The sequence below is a fragment of the Drosophila simulans genome, chromosome 2R (genome assembly GCF_016746395.2).
Source record: "Drosophila simulans strain w501 chromosome 2R, Prin_Dsim_3.1, whole genome shotgun sequence".
Lineage (NCBI taxonomy): Eukaryota > Metazoa > Arthropoda > Insecta > Diptera > Drosophilidae > Drosophila > Drosophila simulans.
Window position 1 is genome coordinate 7401288 of NC_052521.2, and position 16128 is coordinate 7417415.

The 16128-nt window shown below is 44.9% G+C and overlaps 5 protein-coding genes across 7 annotated transcripts; 2 read left to right on the plus strand and 3 right to left on the minus strand.

Annotated features, from left to right (window-relative positions):
• Positions 1 to 31: 31 nt before the first annotated feature.
• Positions 32 to 11068, plus strand: LOC6733813 (SPARC-related modular calcium-binding protein 2). Of its 3 annotated transcripts, XM_016167757.2 has the most exons (11): positions 32 to 118; positions 4517 to 4809; positions 7683 to 7842; positions 8081 to 8583; positions 8642 to 8756; positions 9039 to 9317; positions 9524 to 9615; positions 9674 to 9954; positions 10073 to 10207; positions 10267 to 10406; positions 10463 to 11068. In XM_016167757.2, the coding sequence occupies exons 2-11, from the start codon at positions 4735 to 4737 to the stop codon at positions 10522 to 10524; spliced, it is 1842 nt and encodes a 613-aa protein (XP_016026783.1). In that variant the 5' UTR covers positions 32 to 118; positions 4517 to 4734; the 3' UTR covers positions 10525 to 11068. The 3 variants fall into 3 exon arrangements, with proteins under 3 accessions (XP_016026783.1, XP_002080857.1, XP_016026785.1); XM_002080821.4 differs by lacking the exon at positions 32 to 118 and having other exon boundaries at positions 4260 to 4809; XM_016167759.3 differs by lacking the exons at positions 32 to 118; positions 9039 to 9317 and having other exon boundaries at positions 4260 to 4809.
• LOC6733812 (defensin) lies at positions 1617 to 2035 on the minus strand. The gene has a single exon (XM_002080820.4). The coding sequence runs from the start codon at positions 1988 to 1990 to the stop codon at positions 1712 to 1714; it is 279 nt and encodes a 92-aa protein (XP_002080856.1). The 5' UTR covers positions 1991 to 2035; the 3' UTR covers positions 1617 to 1711.
• Positions 10958 to 13921, minus strand: LOC6733814 (GPI ethanolamine phosphate transferase 1). The gene is made up of 2 exons (XM_016182413.3): positions 13059 to 13921; positions 10958 to 13000 (listed from the first exon to the last, which is right to left on the minus strand). The coding sequence occupies exons 1-2, from the start codon at positions 13840 to 13842 to the stop codon at positions 11100 to 11102; spliced, it is 2685 nt and encodes an 894-aa protein (XP_016026786.1). The 5' UTR covers positions 13843 to 13921; the 3' UTR covers positions 10958 to 11099.
• A 223-nt stretch (positions 13922 to 14144) lies between these two features.
• On the plus strand, positions 14145 to 14625 carry LOC6733815 (39S ribosomal protein L42, mitochondrial). Its single transcript, XM_002080823.4, has one exon. It carries the CDS (start codon positions 14196 to 14198, stop codon positions 14568 to 14570), a length of 375 nt encoding a protein of 124 aa, XP_002080859.1. The 5' UTR covers positions 14145 to 14195; the 3' UTR covers positions 14571 to 14625.
• LOC6733816 (cyclin-dependent kinase 10) lies at positions 14597 to 16108 on the minus strand. The gene is made up of 5 exons (XM_016182412.2): positions 15888 to 16108; positions 15754 to 15826; positions 15320 to 15697; positions 14820 to 15266; positions 14597 to 14754 (listed from the first exon to the last, which is right to left on the minus strand). Exons 1-5 carry the CDS (start codon positions 16014 to 16016, stop codon positions 14618 to 14620), a joined length of 1164 nt encoding a protein of 387 aa, XP_016026787.1. The 5' UTR covers positions 16017 to 16108; the 3' UTR covers positions 14597 to 14617.
• Between the last annotated feature and the right edge of the window lie 20 nt (positions 16109 to 16128).

Genomic DNA, 16128 nt, shown 5'->3' on the forward strand with positions numbered 1-16128 from the left:
ATAGTGTGCCGATAACTGAAGAGTCAGTGCAAATGGGGAATCGCTCGCGAGTGGTTGCTCTGTTTTCGGACCGAAATGTGAGGACGAGGGGTTCGCGTAATTAACCGGCAAAGCGTTTGTAAATTAAAAGAAACCCACAAGTCGGCCGCGTTCCTCGATTTCTGCATACTCTTATTAACCATTATAATTGGCGTTAATTAAGTGTCGTGTTTCCCTCTCGGCGCGTGTTTCCCTTCCCTTTTCCCCTTGTTCGCTTGCAGCGTTGTTCGTTTCTTGGCGACTGATTTTTTTTGCTCGTTTAATTGATAAGAACGAATTGTAGTCGACTTGCCGTATTTATAGAGCAAAGCCGCAGAAGAAACGGAAATGCAATGCAAATTGTTGCTATACCTTTTAGCGTAGGTTCAATTTTTTGACCCTGCCAAACAGAAAGTGGCATTCGCGTGCTGCGAGATAAGAGATCGACAATTCATTCAGCTATGAATGAGTTCGAGAAGCAGCGCAATCTCAAATAGAAAATACATAGATTTAATGTGGATTTTATTTAATAATATATAGAAAAATATATATATTTCCTTATTAAAATCTCATTTAAATCACAATCAAGTGCAACGGCACAAACCTTTAACACAAACACCTTCTTCGAACAGAGGGAATTGCACCTCTCAATGCAGGACTGCCGCCTTGGGCGGACGTGTTGCTCCGCATCCTGGATAAGACTCCCCTGAAGCTCCTTTTGCAGATGTGTATTCTCGGAATCCTCCGGAATAGATCGAACCTGCATTACGCAAACTAAAACTAGAGTTAGCGCCAGAATAATAGTGATCTTCATGTTGGGATATAAAATCGAGAACTGTTCTAGCTCGTTCAGGTTGCACTCGTGTTTTATAGTAAATTGAAAGGCTGCCGGTTTATGATAATGAGTATTTTTGTTGTAATAATGGAAAATGCGGAATAAAATATATGCGAAAGCTGTCTCCATTTGTTGCTTAGTTAGACACTGACTAATTATGTCGTTATATGGCATTGTATGTTCATAACTTAGGAATCTACAGTTAAAGCTTTATGTAACTTTATGTAACCGAATTATATTAAAGTAATAAATTAAAGAGATAATCCTTAACATTCTATCTATCTCTCGTTCTATCAATCTCGAATTCAGACACTTTTTTGTTTGAATATCTTTATTTCCACAAAACTTTATTTAGTTGAGTTGCGGGTATCTTATAGCCGGACTAACCGTTTTTTCTAGTTAGTAGTAACATTGTCTTATCAGTTGTATTATGTGGAAATTCGCTAATGACCGCTATTTTGTTGTTCGAATTGGTAATGATATTTTTAAAATATAGAATATAGAATAATATTCTAGTGTCTTTGGTTAAACCATATGCGAACGCAGATTATTTTCAGTGCTAACCTAGACAAGGAATAATTAAGTCGTTCTTCTATGACTTTGTAAGTTATTAAGCAAAAATAATATAAAATATTTTGAAAAATTTCGGGGATAAATATTTATTAATAAAATAGTTCAGCTATATTAAGGAATTTGTGCAGTCCCAGTTCCTTCTTACCAATTTCTTTCATAATAAGTAATTAGTAATATTTACAACTCCTACTAGGGATTTCTTTAATATTTATTGATTAAAAGGATCCAATTATATATAGAGTTTTTCAACGTTTTGTTTCATTTGTGACACAGAGCGAAACGAAATCAATTGCGGCAAACGCAGACGGCCTTGTCGTTGCAGTAGCCGCCTTTGAACCCCTTGGCAATACAGTGGCCGGCGCAGGCGGTGTGGTTCCAGTTCCACTTGGAGAGTAGGTCGCAGGTGGCTCGCTTCTGGCGGCTGTGCTGCACCACCTCCTGGTGGGCATCCTCATGCACCAGGGCATGATCCTCCGGAATCGGATCCACATCGGAAACGGGCTGAGCCTGCGCCATGCAAGCGAGCAGAGCAAAAGCGATAGCCACGAGAACGAAGAACTTCATGTTGGAATACAGCTGGAGAGATACTGTTGTGGCAGATCGGGGTTTCGCCGAGCTTATATAGCGATGCGACGGGCTGATCGGTTCGCCCAGGGACTCCCACCCGGTGACTTACCCTCCTATTGTCTCTTTTGCTGTGCAGGAAGACACGTCTCGGGGGTTTTTAATTTTTAAGTTCACTGCTAATGGGAGAAACCGTTGTCTGGAATATTATTTCATGTGCTTTGCCTGGAAAATATTGACAATATTTCATAGATAAGAGCAAAATACTGCAGACAGGGCCCGTTTCTACAATAAGTTATTTGCATTTCAGCGGATTTTAGCTGCCCTTAAATTTTAGGCAGTAAAGTATACTCCCCACATGACAAGTTAATTGTAGAAGGCAATATCTATCTACATCTACATCTTGAGAAAGAATCTTTGGTTTGTGAGATATGCAGGACATTTGTTTTTTTTGTCGATAAAATCCTAAGTAAATATGTGCCCTTTAGTAGCATCCAATTTCGATATTATTACTCCCAAACTGTTGAAATTTGCTGATCTAGGGGAATCCATTTTTAATCATCTGGATTTCTAGCTAACTGATCGATTGGGTGCCACTTTTAGGGCTATGCTCAGTTGGCTCAAGAAACTGAGATACTCGGATACGGATACGCAGATACATAAACACATGCGACAATAAATAATTTCTACCGAAAAGTCTCTTCATAAAGCCGGGCAAATAAACAAACAAGAATCACACAATGATTAGTTGGGCATACAGCGGCAGGGGCGGGTGTACTTGTATCTGAATCCGTATCTGCGCGTACGTGTATCTATATCTGTATCTGCATCTGCATCTGGTTCTCAGCCCAGTCGCGCTGAGCCGACAATCCCGATCGAATCCCACGACCGAGGCTTTTTCAGTTGCCCTGCTCCTCCTCGGCTGGCCGCGTTGCCTGTTTACCTTTGTTATCGACCAGGTTGTCTTGTCTTGCATTTTGGCGTCATACTGTCTGCCAGTCCACTCCACTTGAGTTTCTACCCCGCCCCTTACAACCGTCTACAGTCTAGAGTGTTGCCCGCATGCCCATCTTCACACGAGGAGAAACTACCGAATTTTTCTTTTACGTTTTCAATACATAAAAATGAATAGTATGGGTATTTATTTGTCATATGTGTACGCATCAGAACTGCATACATCCCAAAATCCAAATCTATAGATCCCTAGATATTGTAGAATATTTGGAGTTAGCTAGAGTTGCTACTTCTGCACGAAGTTATAGGATCGTACTATTTACGAGTACAGGCATATTTTCCCCAGTGCATGCTCGATCATCGAAGAAGACCACAAAACGGAGTGTGGCACAGCCGAAAACAAAGCGAGGGCAGGAACGGGGGTGTTGGGGTATATCAAGTGGTGGGCAGAGGGGGCAGTTATCGCCGCCGTCAGACTGTCTGGCAGGTTTCACACCGAGTCGAAGACGGAGACCGGCAACTCTACTTCGTCTCCGCCTCCGCCTCCGCCTCTGACTCCTCCATCCACCGTCCTAAAATCCTCTCCAGGCGAACTCCTTGGCCAGCGGCTCTATAAATCACAGGAGCGGGGCCCTCGACGGCTCACGTTTTCTCCTGACCGCCTGCCCCTACCCCGACGTTCCTGCGCCCCTTGCCCCTTGCCCCTCCCCCGCTGGCTGAGCAGCTGGTGGAACTGTTGGCCGCTTTGTTTTAGAGGTTTTTTGTTGCTTTTGTTGGTGAGGCAACCTCTTGAGATGCACAAAGAAAGATAAATTTCACACGCATACACAAGTGCTCTCTCTGTCTGCCGGTGTGTGAATGTGATCGTTTTTATGCTGCTACAGTAGAACATCCCTAAATTATAAATTCATTGTTCTTGCTCTCTCTACCTACATATGCATAAAATATATTAGCAAACAATATATTCATGTAGACAAAATCGGACTAGCATAATTTGATGATTACAATGTTGTTTTAATGCCGGTTTCGTTTTAGTGTACTAATAATGTGGTAGTGATAGTTAATTAGTCGTTCAAGCACACAGAATAACATAGTCAGAGATCCAATATACGGTTTAACTTAGTGAGGCTCCACTGTGCTGTCTGTCCAGCCTCCACAAGTCGGAGTGTGGCAAAGATAAGATATTGGAAGCGACACGCCAGACACTCTGGCGGCGGCGATGTCCCTCGCTCTCTCCGCCGATCTCTCAGCTCGATTCCGATTCCGAATCCGAATCCGAATCCGATTCCTCGCCCACTCTCACCTGGGGCCTCTCTCTTCGGTTTTGGGCCACTCCACTCCAAGGCAAATGGCCAGTCGCGTGTGGAACTCGGCTGCGATCGGTTGACTATTGAAGTGCGCTCTGCAGATTCGTTGTGATCCGTGCTCCTCGCTCCTCCTCGCTTCCTGAACGTTTTCGGACGGTTTTCCAATCGAAACGAACCAAAAATCGCACACATCAAGACGCATTATATAAACAGAAGATCCACAACACCTTAATGCACACGCACACACCTCTCCCACTATAAATAGCCCGCGGTAATCGGTAAATAAATAAATCGGAGAGCGGCAAAGTAAAAGTTCTAGGAAGAAAATCTAATTGCGACTTTGCGAAAAAGATGGTGAAATAAACGAAAAACTTTGACTATAATGAGAGAATCGAACTTGATGCAATAAGCACGCGTATCAAACCAATCCCCCCTCCCAAGCACAGTTAACAGTTAATTGACGAATTCGAACTGCTGAGTGAAATGTTGGCGAGATGTGTTTTGTTCGTCACTTGGCTGGCGGTTTCCATCGCGACTGGAAAAAGTGACGATCAGTTGGTAAGTTTACTTTCAAAAACTGTTAACAAAATATTCGCAGGACAAACCAAAGTAAATTGGGTTAATCATTTGCAGTAATGTGTTGGCGTAGAACAGAGCTGAATGTATACAGTTAATTAATTGTCTATAAAGAACTACTATTTAAAGTTACAAACAATATTACATTTTGCATAGAAGGTGTGGTTAAATCAATATCAGTAGATCGATTATTCAGCCGCCGAACATATTCCTCTCTAGAGTTTTTGAGTTCTCAACTCTCAGAACTTTTTGCTTATATGTGTGTACAAACATACAATAGGTAGATGTATCTAGTACCAATTCATACATTAAGTTTTATGATGATGAGCTGCATTTAGTCCTTTCCAATTTGTATAACTGCTTGTAAGCGGAGCCTGCCAAACTTTCTGCCAAGGCTACAAGCGATTACTTCGTAAATCCCGAGAAAACACTCCAATATTCCAGGTATCAAAGGTACCAAAAGTCAGCCAACAAAGAAGCTGCGGTCGTTCTTCTTCGCCCTGTCTTTCTCCAGCTTGTTCGCCGCCGCGCTGTCTGCCAAACTCCGAAAAGAGAGTCTGCCGGCTCCTTCTTCTTCTTCTCTCCCCTCCTGTTTTTTGTTTCTTCTCTTGTCTCCTCTTCTTCTGATCGCCTCCTCTTGGCCTGTCTTCAATCCCACACCTTGATTTTTGTTTTTGTTTCATCTGACCGACGAACGAACGTGTTTCTTATTCCTGCAGAAAAAAGAAGAAGAGCTCGAGGAGCTGCAAAAAGGAGAACACAATATGATCACAAGTCAAAAGCGATTCTTTCCTGCGCGTTGGCTCCTCTTTGTTTCTATACCCTTTAAAATGAAAGCAAAATTTGTGTGCACAAAGCGTAGGAATTCGCGTTTAAGAATTTAAGAAGAGGAGTTGCCGATTTCGTTCTTATTTCTATCTGACGTAAAACAGGCAAAATATAACTGAAGAATTCGAATTCATATGCAGTCGTATTCTCCTTGCTATAAAGCGTATTCCAGATTCGACTTAAAAGGCTAGCAATCCTTTCTCATTCTCATTTAAATACCTTTTTTAGTCATTTTGCCAATGTCACTAAGCTGGCTGATGATGACAAAGTGTGAAGAAGTATTTAAAGTGTGGAGCTTGTTCTTCTGATTCTTCTCCGCCCATTGCAGCCTCCTCTTCGCCGCCTCGTTCTTCGAGCGTGAGAACTGTCAGTCAATAATTTTGTCGTTATCTTGGTAACAATCCTTGAGCTGTCTCAGTTTATAATTTGTGGCTAAGAGGGTGAGACAATGTGAGGGGGGCGGAAGGCAACAGGGTGCTCCAGGTGGGAATTTTCAATCCAGGCACGTTTTCGGGATAACGCCCTATTTCAAAAACTTAGATAATCACCAGCAAAACTGTCATTTGCATTCCCAATCAGACATTCCCCGTAGCATGGGCATTGCAAACGTGATATTCGAGGGGGTTTTACATAGAAACTACTTATAATTTATAAACATTTAACACACTTTTGCCTGTACAACAAGCATTGTATGGAACTTAACAAGCCTTGTAGGTATTTGCTCCCCAATATCCGAAATTGATAATTAGCTAATGGGGTATTCATGTTCAACTTTTAACCAGATGCCCCACTCTCCACTTCTGAGAACAGCCATCCGATCTGCCTATTGCAGCAATATACCTATGTACATATGTATGCTCTGGTTATATATGCATGTATGTACATACTTTTGTCCGATATCTGTCTGTGCCCAGTCGGGAGTCAAAAATCACCTGCGCACTCCGATTTCCAAGCAGCGCGTGCTTCGCTGCCCACAAAAAAGAATTCGAATTGTTTACAGACATTCTACATTATTTGTATACCTACATATATGTATGTTGGGGCAACAAGATAACACTGGGACAGGTAATATTTGTGCTTCTCATAATTGTATAACATTTCTTGTCGAGCTTCTGGTGTTTAGTATCTTCGGGGTGCATTTCGTTTCATTTTGGGTGTTCACATAAACGCATTAAATTACAAAGCTGGATTATAAAATGTTGATAGCCATAATCCCTTCTTGTTCACTTGATTCTCTTTGGATGTATGGGTTTTTGGGCTTTAATCATTGAAAGTATTCAAAATGATACAGAAATGTTAGAGAAGTATACAGCTCACACACTTTAACTACCATTGGCACAACAAGTAGTATGCTCATATCTTATCCTAAACATGTTTCAGTTATGGAACATTTAGATGGCTTGCCGCATTTCACTTTTCAATAACAGCGAAATCTAATTAATGTCCAAGCGACACGACAAATAAATATCCGTGGGTCGGCCGGAGCAAATTGGCGACAAAAGGCGCTGCACTGGCAAATCCCAAAGTGCTGGGCCGCTCCATCTGTGTATGTGTGTAGAAAGATATATAGATACAGATATTTGCGTATACTCGAATGTGATTTTGTGGGCTAAACAAGAATTTGCGCACTCAGCAGCCAAGTTGGTCGAGAGCAGCAGGCAGCCATAATTTTGGTGCGGATTTCGGGGCTTTCGAGTTATGGGCCTGACAACTTTGATTTTCACATTAGCCGGCTAACAGGTAGGCCACCCCCAAAACCCCCTCCGCTTCTGCACACCACAGCCCACCCCCCTCAAGCGGCCGCCCCTGTCGACCATTGGCCACATTCGTATTCCAGTCAGCGGCAAAGGCCCAGACGCTTGGCGACTCGCAGACTTGGCCATAAGTGCAGTAAATCATTTTACGCGTATTTGCCCAAGGGGGAGCGGTACGGGTACCCCACCCACTCCCTCCCAGCTACCATACAGTTGAGACTTGCACTGACTCCACCACCACCACCACCTTCTCCTCTCGATCTCTACCCGCAGATGAAGCTACCCGCCTGCGCCGCCAAACAGGGCGAGTGCGATGATAACGAGGGTCCCGTCTGCGGCACCGATGGCCAAACCTATCCCACCAGGTGTCATCTGCTGCGGGCGCAGTGCGGTGGCCACCAGGTGAGCCTCAAGTACAGCGGCTCCTGCAATGGTAAGTGTCAATGTATCACATACCTAACTTAACTTATACATAAGTCGGGAGATATAGCCCTGAAATGCTTTAATTGCTTGTGTGCTTAAATAATATGTTTTCGATTGATTATCTCTTTAGTTCAAACAGTTGTGTTAATCATCTTCTTTGATTAGTTAGTTAATCTAGTTGTGACATTTATGACGAATTCTATACAATATACAATATATATTACATATAATATGTACTATCATTTTAGCATGTTTGGAGGCGGTGAAATTTGCCCGTCGTCAGCAGGAGCGAGATCCCGGGTACTTTGTGCCCAGGTGCAGGAAGGATGGCAACTTTGCGGCGATGCAGTGCTATGGGAACAACGGATGCTGGTGCAGCGACAGTCAGGGCAGGCCCATCGAGGATGATAATAAGCAATTCCGGCGGAAGGGAAAGCTGCGCTGCAGGGCCAATCGACGTGACCGACGCCGCCTGGCATCGCATCAGATTGGCTACAATCCGGATACATCTGCGTCCAAAGGCAGTTCGGAGGCGGGATCTACAGCCCACCGGACTTGCAGCAAGTCCGATCGGTCGCAATTCAACACCAACCTGATGAGGATGTTTAGGAACGAGGCTCAGAGCTTTTTCCGCCAGCCATCTCTATCGGATTCCCACATCCTGGAGTGGCAGTTCTCCAAGCTGGACACGAATGGCAACAAGTTGCTCGATCGCCAGGAGATTCGGGAGCTGAAGAAGGTGCTCCGGCGGGTAAGTAACTATAGTTTTTAGTCTGGAAAACTGCTTTTACATTAATGATTTCAATTAGAACGTTAAACCTCGTCGTTGTGGACGGACCTTTGGCAAATACTGTGATGTCATCAAGGATGCCAACCTCAATTGGTTGGAATGGAGCGTCTGCTTCACCAAGGAGTTTCACAACCGTGAGTAAAAGTTGGCATATATAGAACAGGATATTGTAGCAGCACCTCATGAACTTTAATTTGCAGTATCAAAACCTTTAGAAATATTAATTCATTGATAATTAATTGCTTTCCGATTAGCTGCATTTCATTGAATACACTTAATTAATTATAGTTCATGAGAGTCTCAAAATCATTAAAAAAAACCAATGAAGACTTCAAGGCACGGTTTAGGCAGCTGGCGGAACATCATGATCCATTTATCCTTAGTTCATCTCACATCTGTGTGTCATCTAAATCCAGGTAGTGCTGTCGTAAATCTTCTGGCGAGCAGTGCAGCCACCGCCCCACCACACTCCACGCACTACAGCATCCACAACACCAACGTCAATGGCCACCACCGAGGTCACACCAATACCATTGGTACTGGAGTTAATCCACACTCATATTCCGAGGATGCGAGTGGCAGTGAGGAGCACGAGGACAACTACGAGGACGGTGCAACGGGCTACGGCGGTGAAGAGGACGACTCGCAAGGAGCAGATCTGCCCAGTTCACGAACGCATATCCCATCATTATATAGTACGTAGAATTGGGCTACTAACCAAATTCAAAGTGCATTGGCATAAACTAAATCACGATATCAGACGTATAATTTATTATTTATCAACTAATATTTAATCACAAAGTTGTCATGCAAAAGGAACCGATTGATCATGATTTCTTATCATTTCTGCACGCCTCCAAAGGGCAGATTAAAATGTTTGTTAATTATCAAATTCTTTCAGTGCTCAACTCAAAGCCAGAGACGGCGAGCCAGGATTTGGAGAATGACTCCAACTGCTGGATGGATCAGTCGGTCACGCTGGAGGAGCAAGGCGTAAGTCTTCAAAATACCATTCGCAAAGGAAACCTCTGTATGTTACTCCAACCCATAGCACGGCGGAAAGAGCGTTCTATTTGTGCCGCAGTGCCTTCCGGATGGTCGCTATCAGCGCATTCAGTGCTACTCCTCCACGTCCACTTCGTACTGCTGGTGCGTCAACGAGGATACGGGAAAGAGCATACCGGGCACATCGGTGAAGAACAAGCGGCCTCAGTGTGACGAGAGTGTGGCCGTGCGACCCATGAAGGGATGCACCGAGCCGCGCAAGACGCAGTTCCTCAAAGAGCTGAAGGCCTACCTCAACACCTCTCTTCTGCCCAGCAGCACCACCGGGTAGGATTGATCATCACTTTAAGAGCTCAGATATTCAGTTCAGCAAGCTTAGTCATTATATATAGTCTTTAGTCAATATATATAATATATTTATAAGAATGTATTCTCTATATTTCAGTACGAATTCTAGCATGTGGAAGACAGACGATGAGCGAATCGCCACTCTGAGCTTTGTCTATCTGGACAAGAACAAGAATAAGTCGTGGGATCGTCGAGAGTGGAAGAACTTTCGCGATCTGGTTACCAGTGCAAGGTGAGCCATCAAAACAAAGCCCATCCTTAATGGCGTTTTAAATCTATCCTATTCAACAGCAACCTGCGCAGATGCGGCAAGAAGATGCCGCGCTACTGCGACGTCAATGGTGACAAAAAGATCTCGCTGGCCGAGTGGCTCAACTGCCTGCAAGCAACTCCGCGGGAAAGTGCCACCACGGCCAAGCCGGCACAGTCAAGTGGGTTCTCCGTTTTAAAAGCGCTTAGCTTAATGCTAATCCAAGATACATTTCAGATGAGACCGCCAGTCCAAAGTTTCAAGGTGTGAATCCGGTGGAGCGATATCTGAAAGATTAATCGGGATAAACGTTTCTATAGCCGTGCTGCTGCTTCTACAACTCATTAGATGTCGTCGTGCCATGACACACACAAAACCACACGAATACACATCCTACACAACACCATCCACAATTGGGTGGGTCGATTTTTTGGAGTAATCCTAAAAATATACACTGGATACATTTTTTTTTAAAGAAATATAATTTCTGTCTTTGATTTTTTTAAAGATCTATTAGGATTCTCAGTTTACAATTTTTTTTAACTATCAAAGGTGTTTTAAAATTCTTAATTTATTTATGTTTAAAATAGTAACAATACTGGTGTTTCTAATACATTCTTAAATGCGTCAGTACAGTACAGAATCAGTAAAAATTTGTCTTGTTTGCAAATAAGTATTCGTCTTCTTTATAAGCTCAGATTTGGTTGTCCATTAAATCGATCCACCCTGACCCTCACCTACACGCAGACACATTCCTAGCATTAGATTCTATAATTTACATGTGTATGTTACTAATTCTTAATTAGTGTTGTAAATATTATCGAACATAAATGTTTAAGCTTAGCTAGAATCTTTGTCAAATCGGTTAATACGACTAGTGATGTTTGGCGCTGATCACATCCCAGTGGATTAACCGCAGCGGCAACATTTTGAAGTCTATTTCCTCCCAAGGAATCACTCGAAGCAGCTGCTTCGTGGTATGAAAGATCAGGAGCATCACCAGCGTGGTTACTTCCATGATAACGAAGTGTGATATGGACGTACCGATGTCCAGCCAGGAGCCCTGGTTGCGTACCAGGAATAGGAAGTTCAGGCCCATTACATCGCAAACGAGCAGCAGACAGATGAAGATCTGCTCCTCATGCTGGCGTACAAACTCGCTGTTGGCATAGATCACCGACATGATAAGCACCACAGGCACAAGTAGTTTCACTAGCACCAGACCCATAATCACAAAGGGAGCAAAGTGACTGAGGTAGCAGCGAGCGATGTTCGGATCAAAGGAGCTGATCGACGCTATGTTTCCGGATCCAAAGAGCGAAAAGAAGGTGTACAATAGCAGGGTGAAGGCCAGACGGAGCACTGATCTCTCTGCCCGCGCACTTTGAGCCCTCAACGAGATATTCAGCTCTATAGTCAGCAACTGAACGAACACAGCCTCATAGGACGTACACAGTGTTGCGTAGAGAGATCCCAAATTGAAGCCAATCTGGGCGAGACGCAAATCCAGTCTTGATTCTTTGCTCAGCAATATAGATGTAAAGGCATATACCAGGTAGAACCAGCTAGCCAACTTCAATGGAATTGGTATATTAATGCCGTTTGAGTGGAGATAAGCACACAATATGGTTTGCAGCAGTATCAGGCCATTACAGTACGTTGTGTGATTCCTGTAGCTTAATCTCGACTTAGAAATCCAAAATGCGTTTGTAAAAATGACTATAACTCCAGCTCCTAGCAGGTATCCATTTTGGTAGCCCACTGACAGCGGCAGCAGCGGAAAGCATGACAGAATCAGGACCAATGCCAGCCAGGAGAAGAAATCCCTGGATTTCGATTGAAAATTTTCCCAGCTATTGTAGCAGGCAAAGACGCAGAAGCTCAGCGCGATCAGGCGGCGCTCGAAGAAGGTAAAAACCATTAGCTCCGCGCAAGCGATGAGTAACATAATCTGCCACATTGAGGTCTGCAGGGCCGGCACACTATACGCTGAAGCTGGCGATGAATAGAAGTTGATGTTCCAAGGCTGCAAGGCCTTAAGCCAAACGAAATATGGAAGCAGCAGATAAAAGGATATATCCAGTGGTGTTCCTTGGCTCAGCAAACAAATAACGAGCACGATCACAGAACTTCCTATGCTCACTCTGACTATTTTGTTCCTCCTTTCGAGGACCAACTCCACTTTACTGGCCCTGTTCCTAGACAGGAGGCGGTAGATGTAGAACATCCATCCCAGGAAGGTGGAAGTGGTGCTCAGTAAAAGCACTCTACGGTAGTATCCGTGATAGTAATCGATGCCCTCAAGGGCTTGCGACATGATGACTTGGCTCTTGCCTATGCAAAGTGAATACTCCCGCTTCTTCTGCAGCTGAACAATAGTATCCTTGTATCGTTTGATTGCTTCGGCGCTTAAAACATCATACTCGAGCAAAATATCCGCGAAAAATCCCTTTTTATGCTCCTTCTGCAGGGCCACATACTGTTCCAGTAGCTGCAGTGCGTTTACATGGGCAGCCATTGCCTCGTATTCCTTGCTGACATTCATGTAACCCACTGGCAACGTCCCAAAGTTGTTCATTGGCGGTGCGAGACCCAACAAGGCGGACATCAGGGGTGTAAGCTGGGCTTGCTCCAATTCGTGCAGTGGCATTGCAGGACCTTCATTGTTGGGCATAAATGTCCGCCCTCCAGGATTGGGAACGACCCTTGACGCTCCGGCACCCCAGAGCACAAAAGGGGTGTCCGTCTCATGGGGTGAACCAGCACCGTGGGCACCTATAAAAAAAAAACAGGTTAGAAAGCATTTTTGCGGGTATACAATTTTATCGCGTACCTGAATCCGTCATTCCATGATCCGCGGTCAACAAGTAAGCAGTTCGCTTATCGGGAAACACCCGCTCGAATTCCTGGTATATTGCGTAAACACCTCTTTCCGTCTTTTCCAAGGTCTGTCGAAACTTTGGGGCGCCTGGCTTGTGGACATGTCCAGCGGTGTCCAGTCCAAGGAGGTGCAGAAAGAACACGACATTCTTTGCCCGCTGCAGGGCTTCTCTCTTCTGCTGGAGCAACAACTTCACCCTTTTGAACACCCACTCGTCCTGCTCGTAGGCATCGTAGCCTGGCGAAAAGTCCAGATCGTGGTTGTAGAACCGGAGATTTATTTCGCCGCCGTTAGACACATGGGAAAACACATTGAGAACATCGTTCGCTCCCCATGCGTAAGTCTGTGAGCTCCGGTTGAATACGGTGTCGAAATCGATGGGATTACTTTTCCAGCCGCGCAACACTGCCGATGGATCCTCGTAGAGTCCGGCAATTAAGGTGATGTGTCCGGGACGGGTTTCCGTTGGCACACGAGTGCGTGACACGCCCACAACGCCCTCCCGCAAGAAGATCTTGCGCAGGTTGGGCACATAGCGGCAGTTCTCCTCAAAGAAGGAGTCGGCGCGGAATCCGTCGGTCACGATCAGCACTAAACGATTCGCCGGTGGCTCCAAGCCGTAATATTCAAGATGCTTCTGCGGAGTAAGGCCCGTGATCACCGGCGAGCGGAAGTAGATCACGAAAATTGAGCCTAGAAGCAGTACGTGGATCACCAGGGCGTAAGCAATCCACATTTTAACGGGAATGTTTACATTTAAATGAAAATCAGCTGTGACGGCAAATGATAAGAGACTGGTATCGAGTACTCAACACTGGTATCGAGTACTCAACAAAGGTGACGAATCATCGATGTTTTTATTGGAAAGAAATCGATAAATGAAAAATTAATTAAAAATGTATCTGTATATTAGCCTTTTTGCCTAACCATCTACACAGAGTAACCATCGAAACGGTTTCAGATTTAATTTTTGAAGTATTAGCTATTTTTATCCAAGCATTGAAAAAAAGCTAATGTTGCATTACTGCCAATTAATTAAAGCGATAACATTCCAGCTGTTCAGTTATCGGTTCACCTCTAATTGTAAAAATGTCAGCGGCACGTTTATACGGAGGATTTCGTTTATTTTCCTCGAGCGCCGTGCAGCGCAATGCCGTCGGTGGCAAGAGCCTGGTGGAGGCCGTGGCAGTGACCAAAAATGGACGCACCATTGTGGCTTGGCATCCGGACACACCAGTTCCCTACGAGAACACCCTGCCGCTGCCAAAGATCAGCGAGATTCAGAGCTCGGCGGTGGTTAAGGAATCGGCTCTGAAGACGGCGATGCGTGCCTTTAAGAGCAAACATCCAGAAGTGGCTCGCCAGGAGCTGATGCAGCTGACCCACACGACTAAGCACCGCTGGTTTCCACGCGCCCGCGACAAGAAGGCCAAGCAAACGCCGATGGACCGGCCGTACCTATAGTTTTCCACCCAGTGCATTGCATAATGTTCAAATAAATTCGTTCTTATTTACTCCATGCGTTGACGCTTAATAAATACATTGAGCAAATCCGAAATGGGAATGTCGGCGGGAGGCTGGACAGCTGGAGGAGCTGCAGTATTGTTCCTGTGCTGAGGGAAAGTGGGCATCATGCCCGGGTCACACGCTAAAAGGGGAAAATGGTTTAGTCCCTTGAAAACTTTCTTTGTCACAATAGAAATCCCAACTCACCCTGCGGCGGATCGACAAAGTACTTGCTTTTCAGGCACTCTTCGGCCGTTGCTCTCGTTTTTGGGTTGTAGATAAACAAAATGTTCAGGAGATTCCTGCCTGATTGGCCAATCATGTGAAACTTCGGCGTAAGGTTATTATAGGGCTGTTGACTTAAGGTAAAATTTTGTACAGCGGGCAGATCGGCAAAGCCAGGCCAAATGGACTCCGATGGAGCTCCCAAGAGATCGATGATCATGTCCAGCTGTGCTATCTCTGAATTGCCCGGCAGCAGAGGTTTTCCGAGCAGCAGCTCACCAAGAATGCAGCCAAACGCCCACATATCCACCGCCGTGGTGTGTGTTCGGCATCCCAAGAGAAGTTCCGGTGCCCTGTACCACAAAGTAACCATCTGGGGAGTCATTGGTTTCGGGGGATTGCTAAACATGCGGGCCAGTCCAAAATCAGCTGGGGAATGAAAATTAGCCGATATCGGGATTAAATATGGTTTATCTTCTTACCCACTTTAATGCAGCCCTTGTCGGTCATCAGCAGATTGGATACCTTTAGATCCCTATGGATCATAAAGCGCGAATGGAGGTACTTCAATGCTTTAAGCACTTGCAAGGTGATGCACTTAACCTCGGACTCGGTGAAGGGCTGCGACATATTGTCTAGCACGGAGGCTAGGTCCTGCTCGCAGAAATCCATTACCAGGAAGATGCTGTCCAGGCTTTTGCCCACCACAACCTCACGCAAGCGGACAATATTCTCATGATGGCACTGCTTAAGGATCATGATCTCGCGGAGTCCACTAATTGGCAGCCCATCCTTTTCCTGATCCATGCGGACCTTCTTTAAGGCCACAATCTCATTGCTACGGGTGTCACGTGCGCGATCTGCAGCGGATTTCAGTTTAACCGAATGCGTTAAATGCATATGCAACCAAACTTACAGACAATTCCATAGCTGCCCTCGCCCACGCGGTTCAGTTTCTCGAATTCGGAGACAGGACGACAGCGGCCAAACTGAGATATTCGCATAAATCAAATGTTCTGATGAAGATTAGCTAAAAGGAATCTTATTTACCAGATTCTGCTCGGGAATCGGCATGGGTGTTCCGGTGTTTAGCGACATGAGGAAGCCCTTCCGGGTAATGGGCGCCTGGGGATCCGGCGCGGGATTGGTGTCCACATCGTTTGACTTTAAGCTGGACATCCTTTAAGTAAGATGCATTTATTTACGAAGCCAATAACGTCAACAAATGTTTACAATATTTAATTAGAGATGGAAGTTCTAGATCGATATATGCTCGACCTGTCCGATAGCC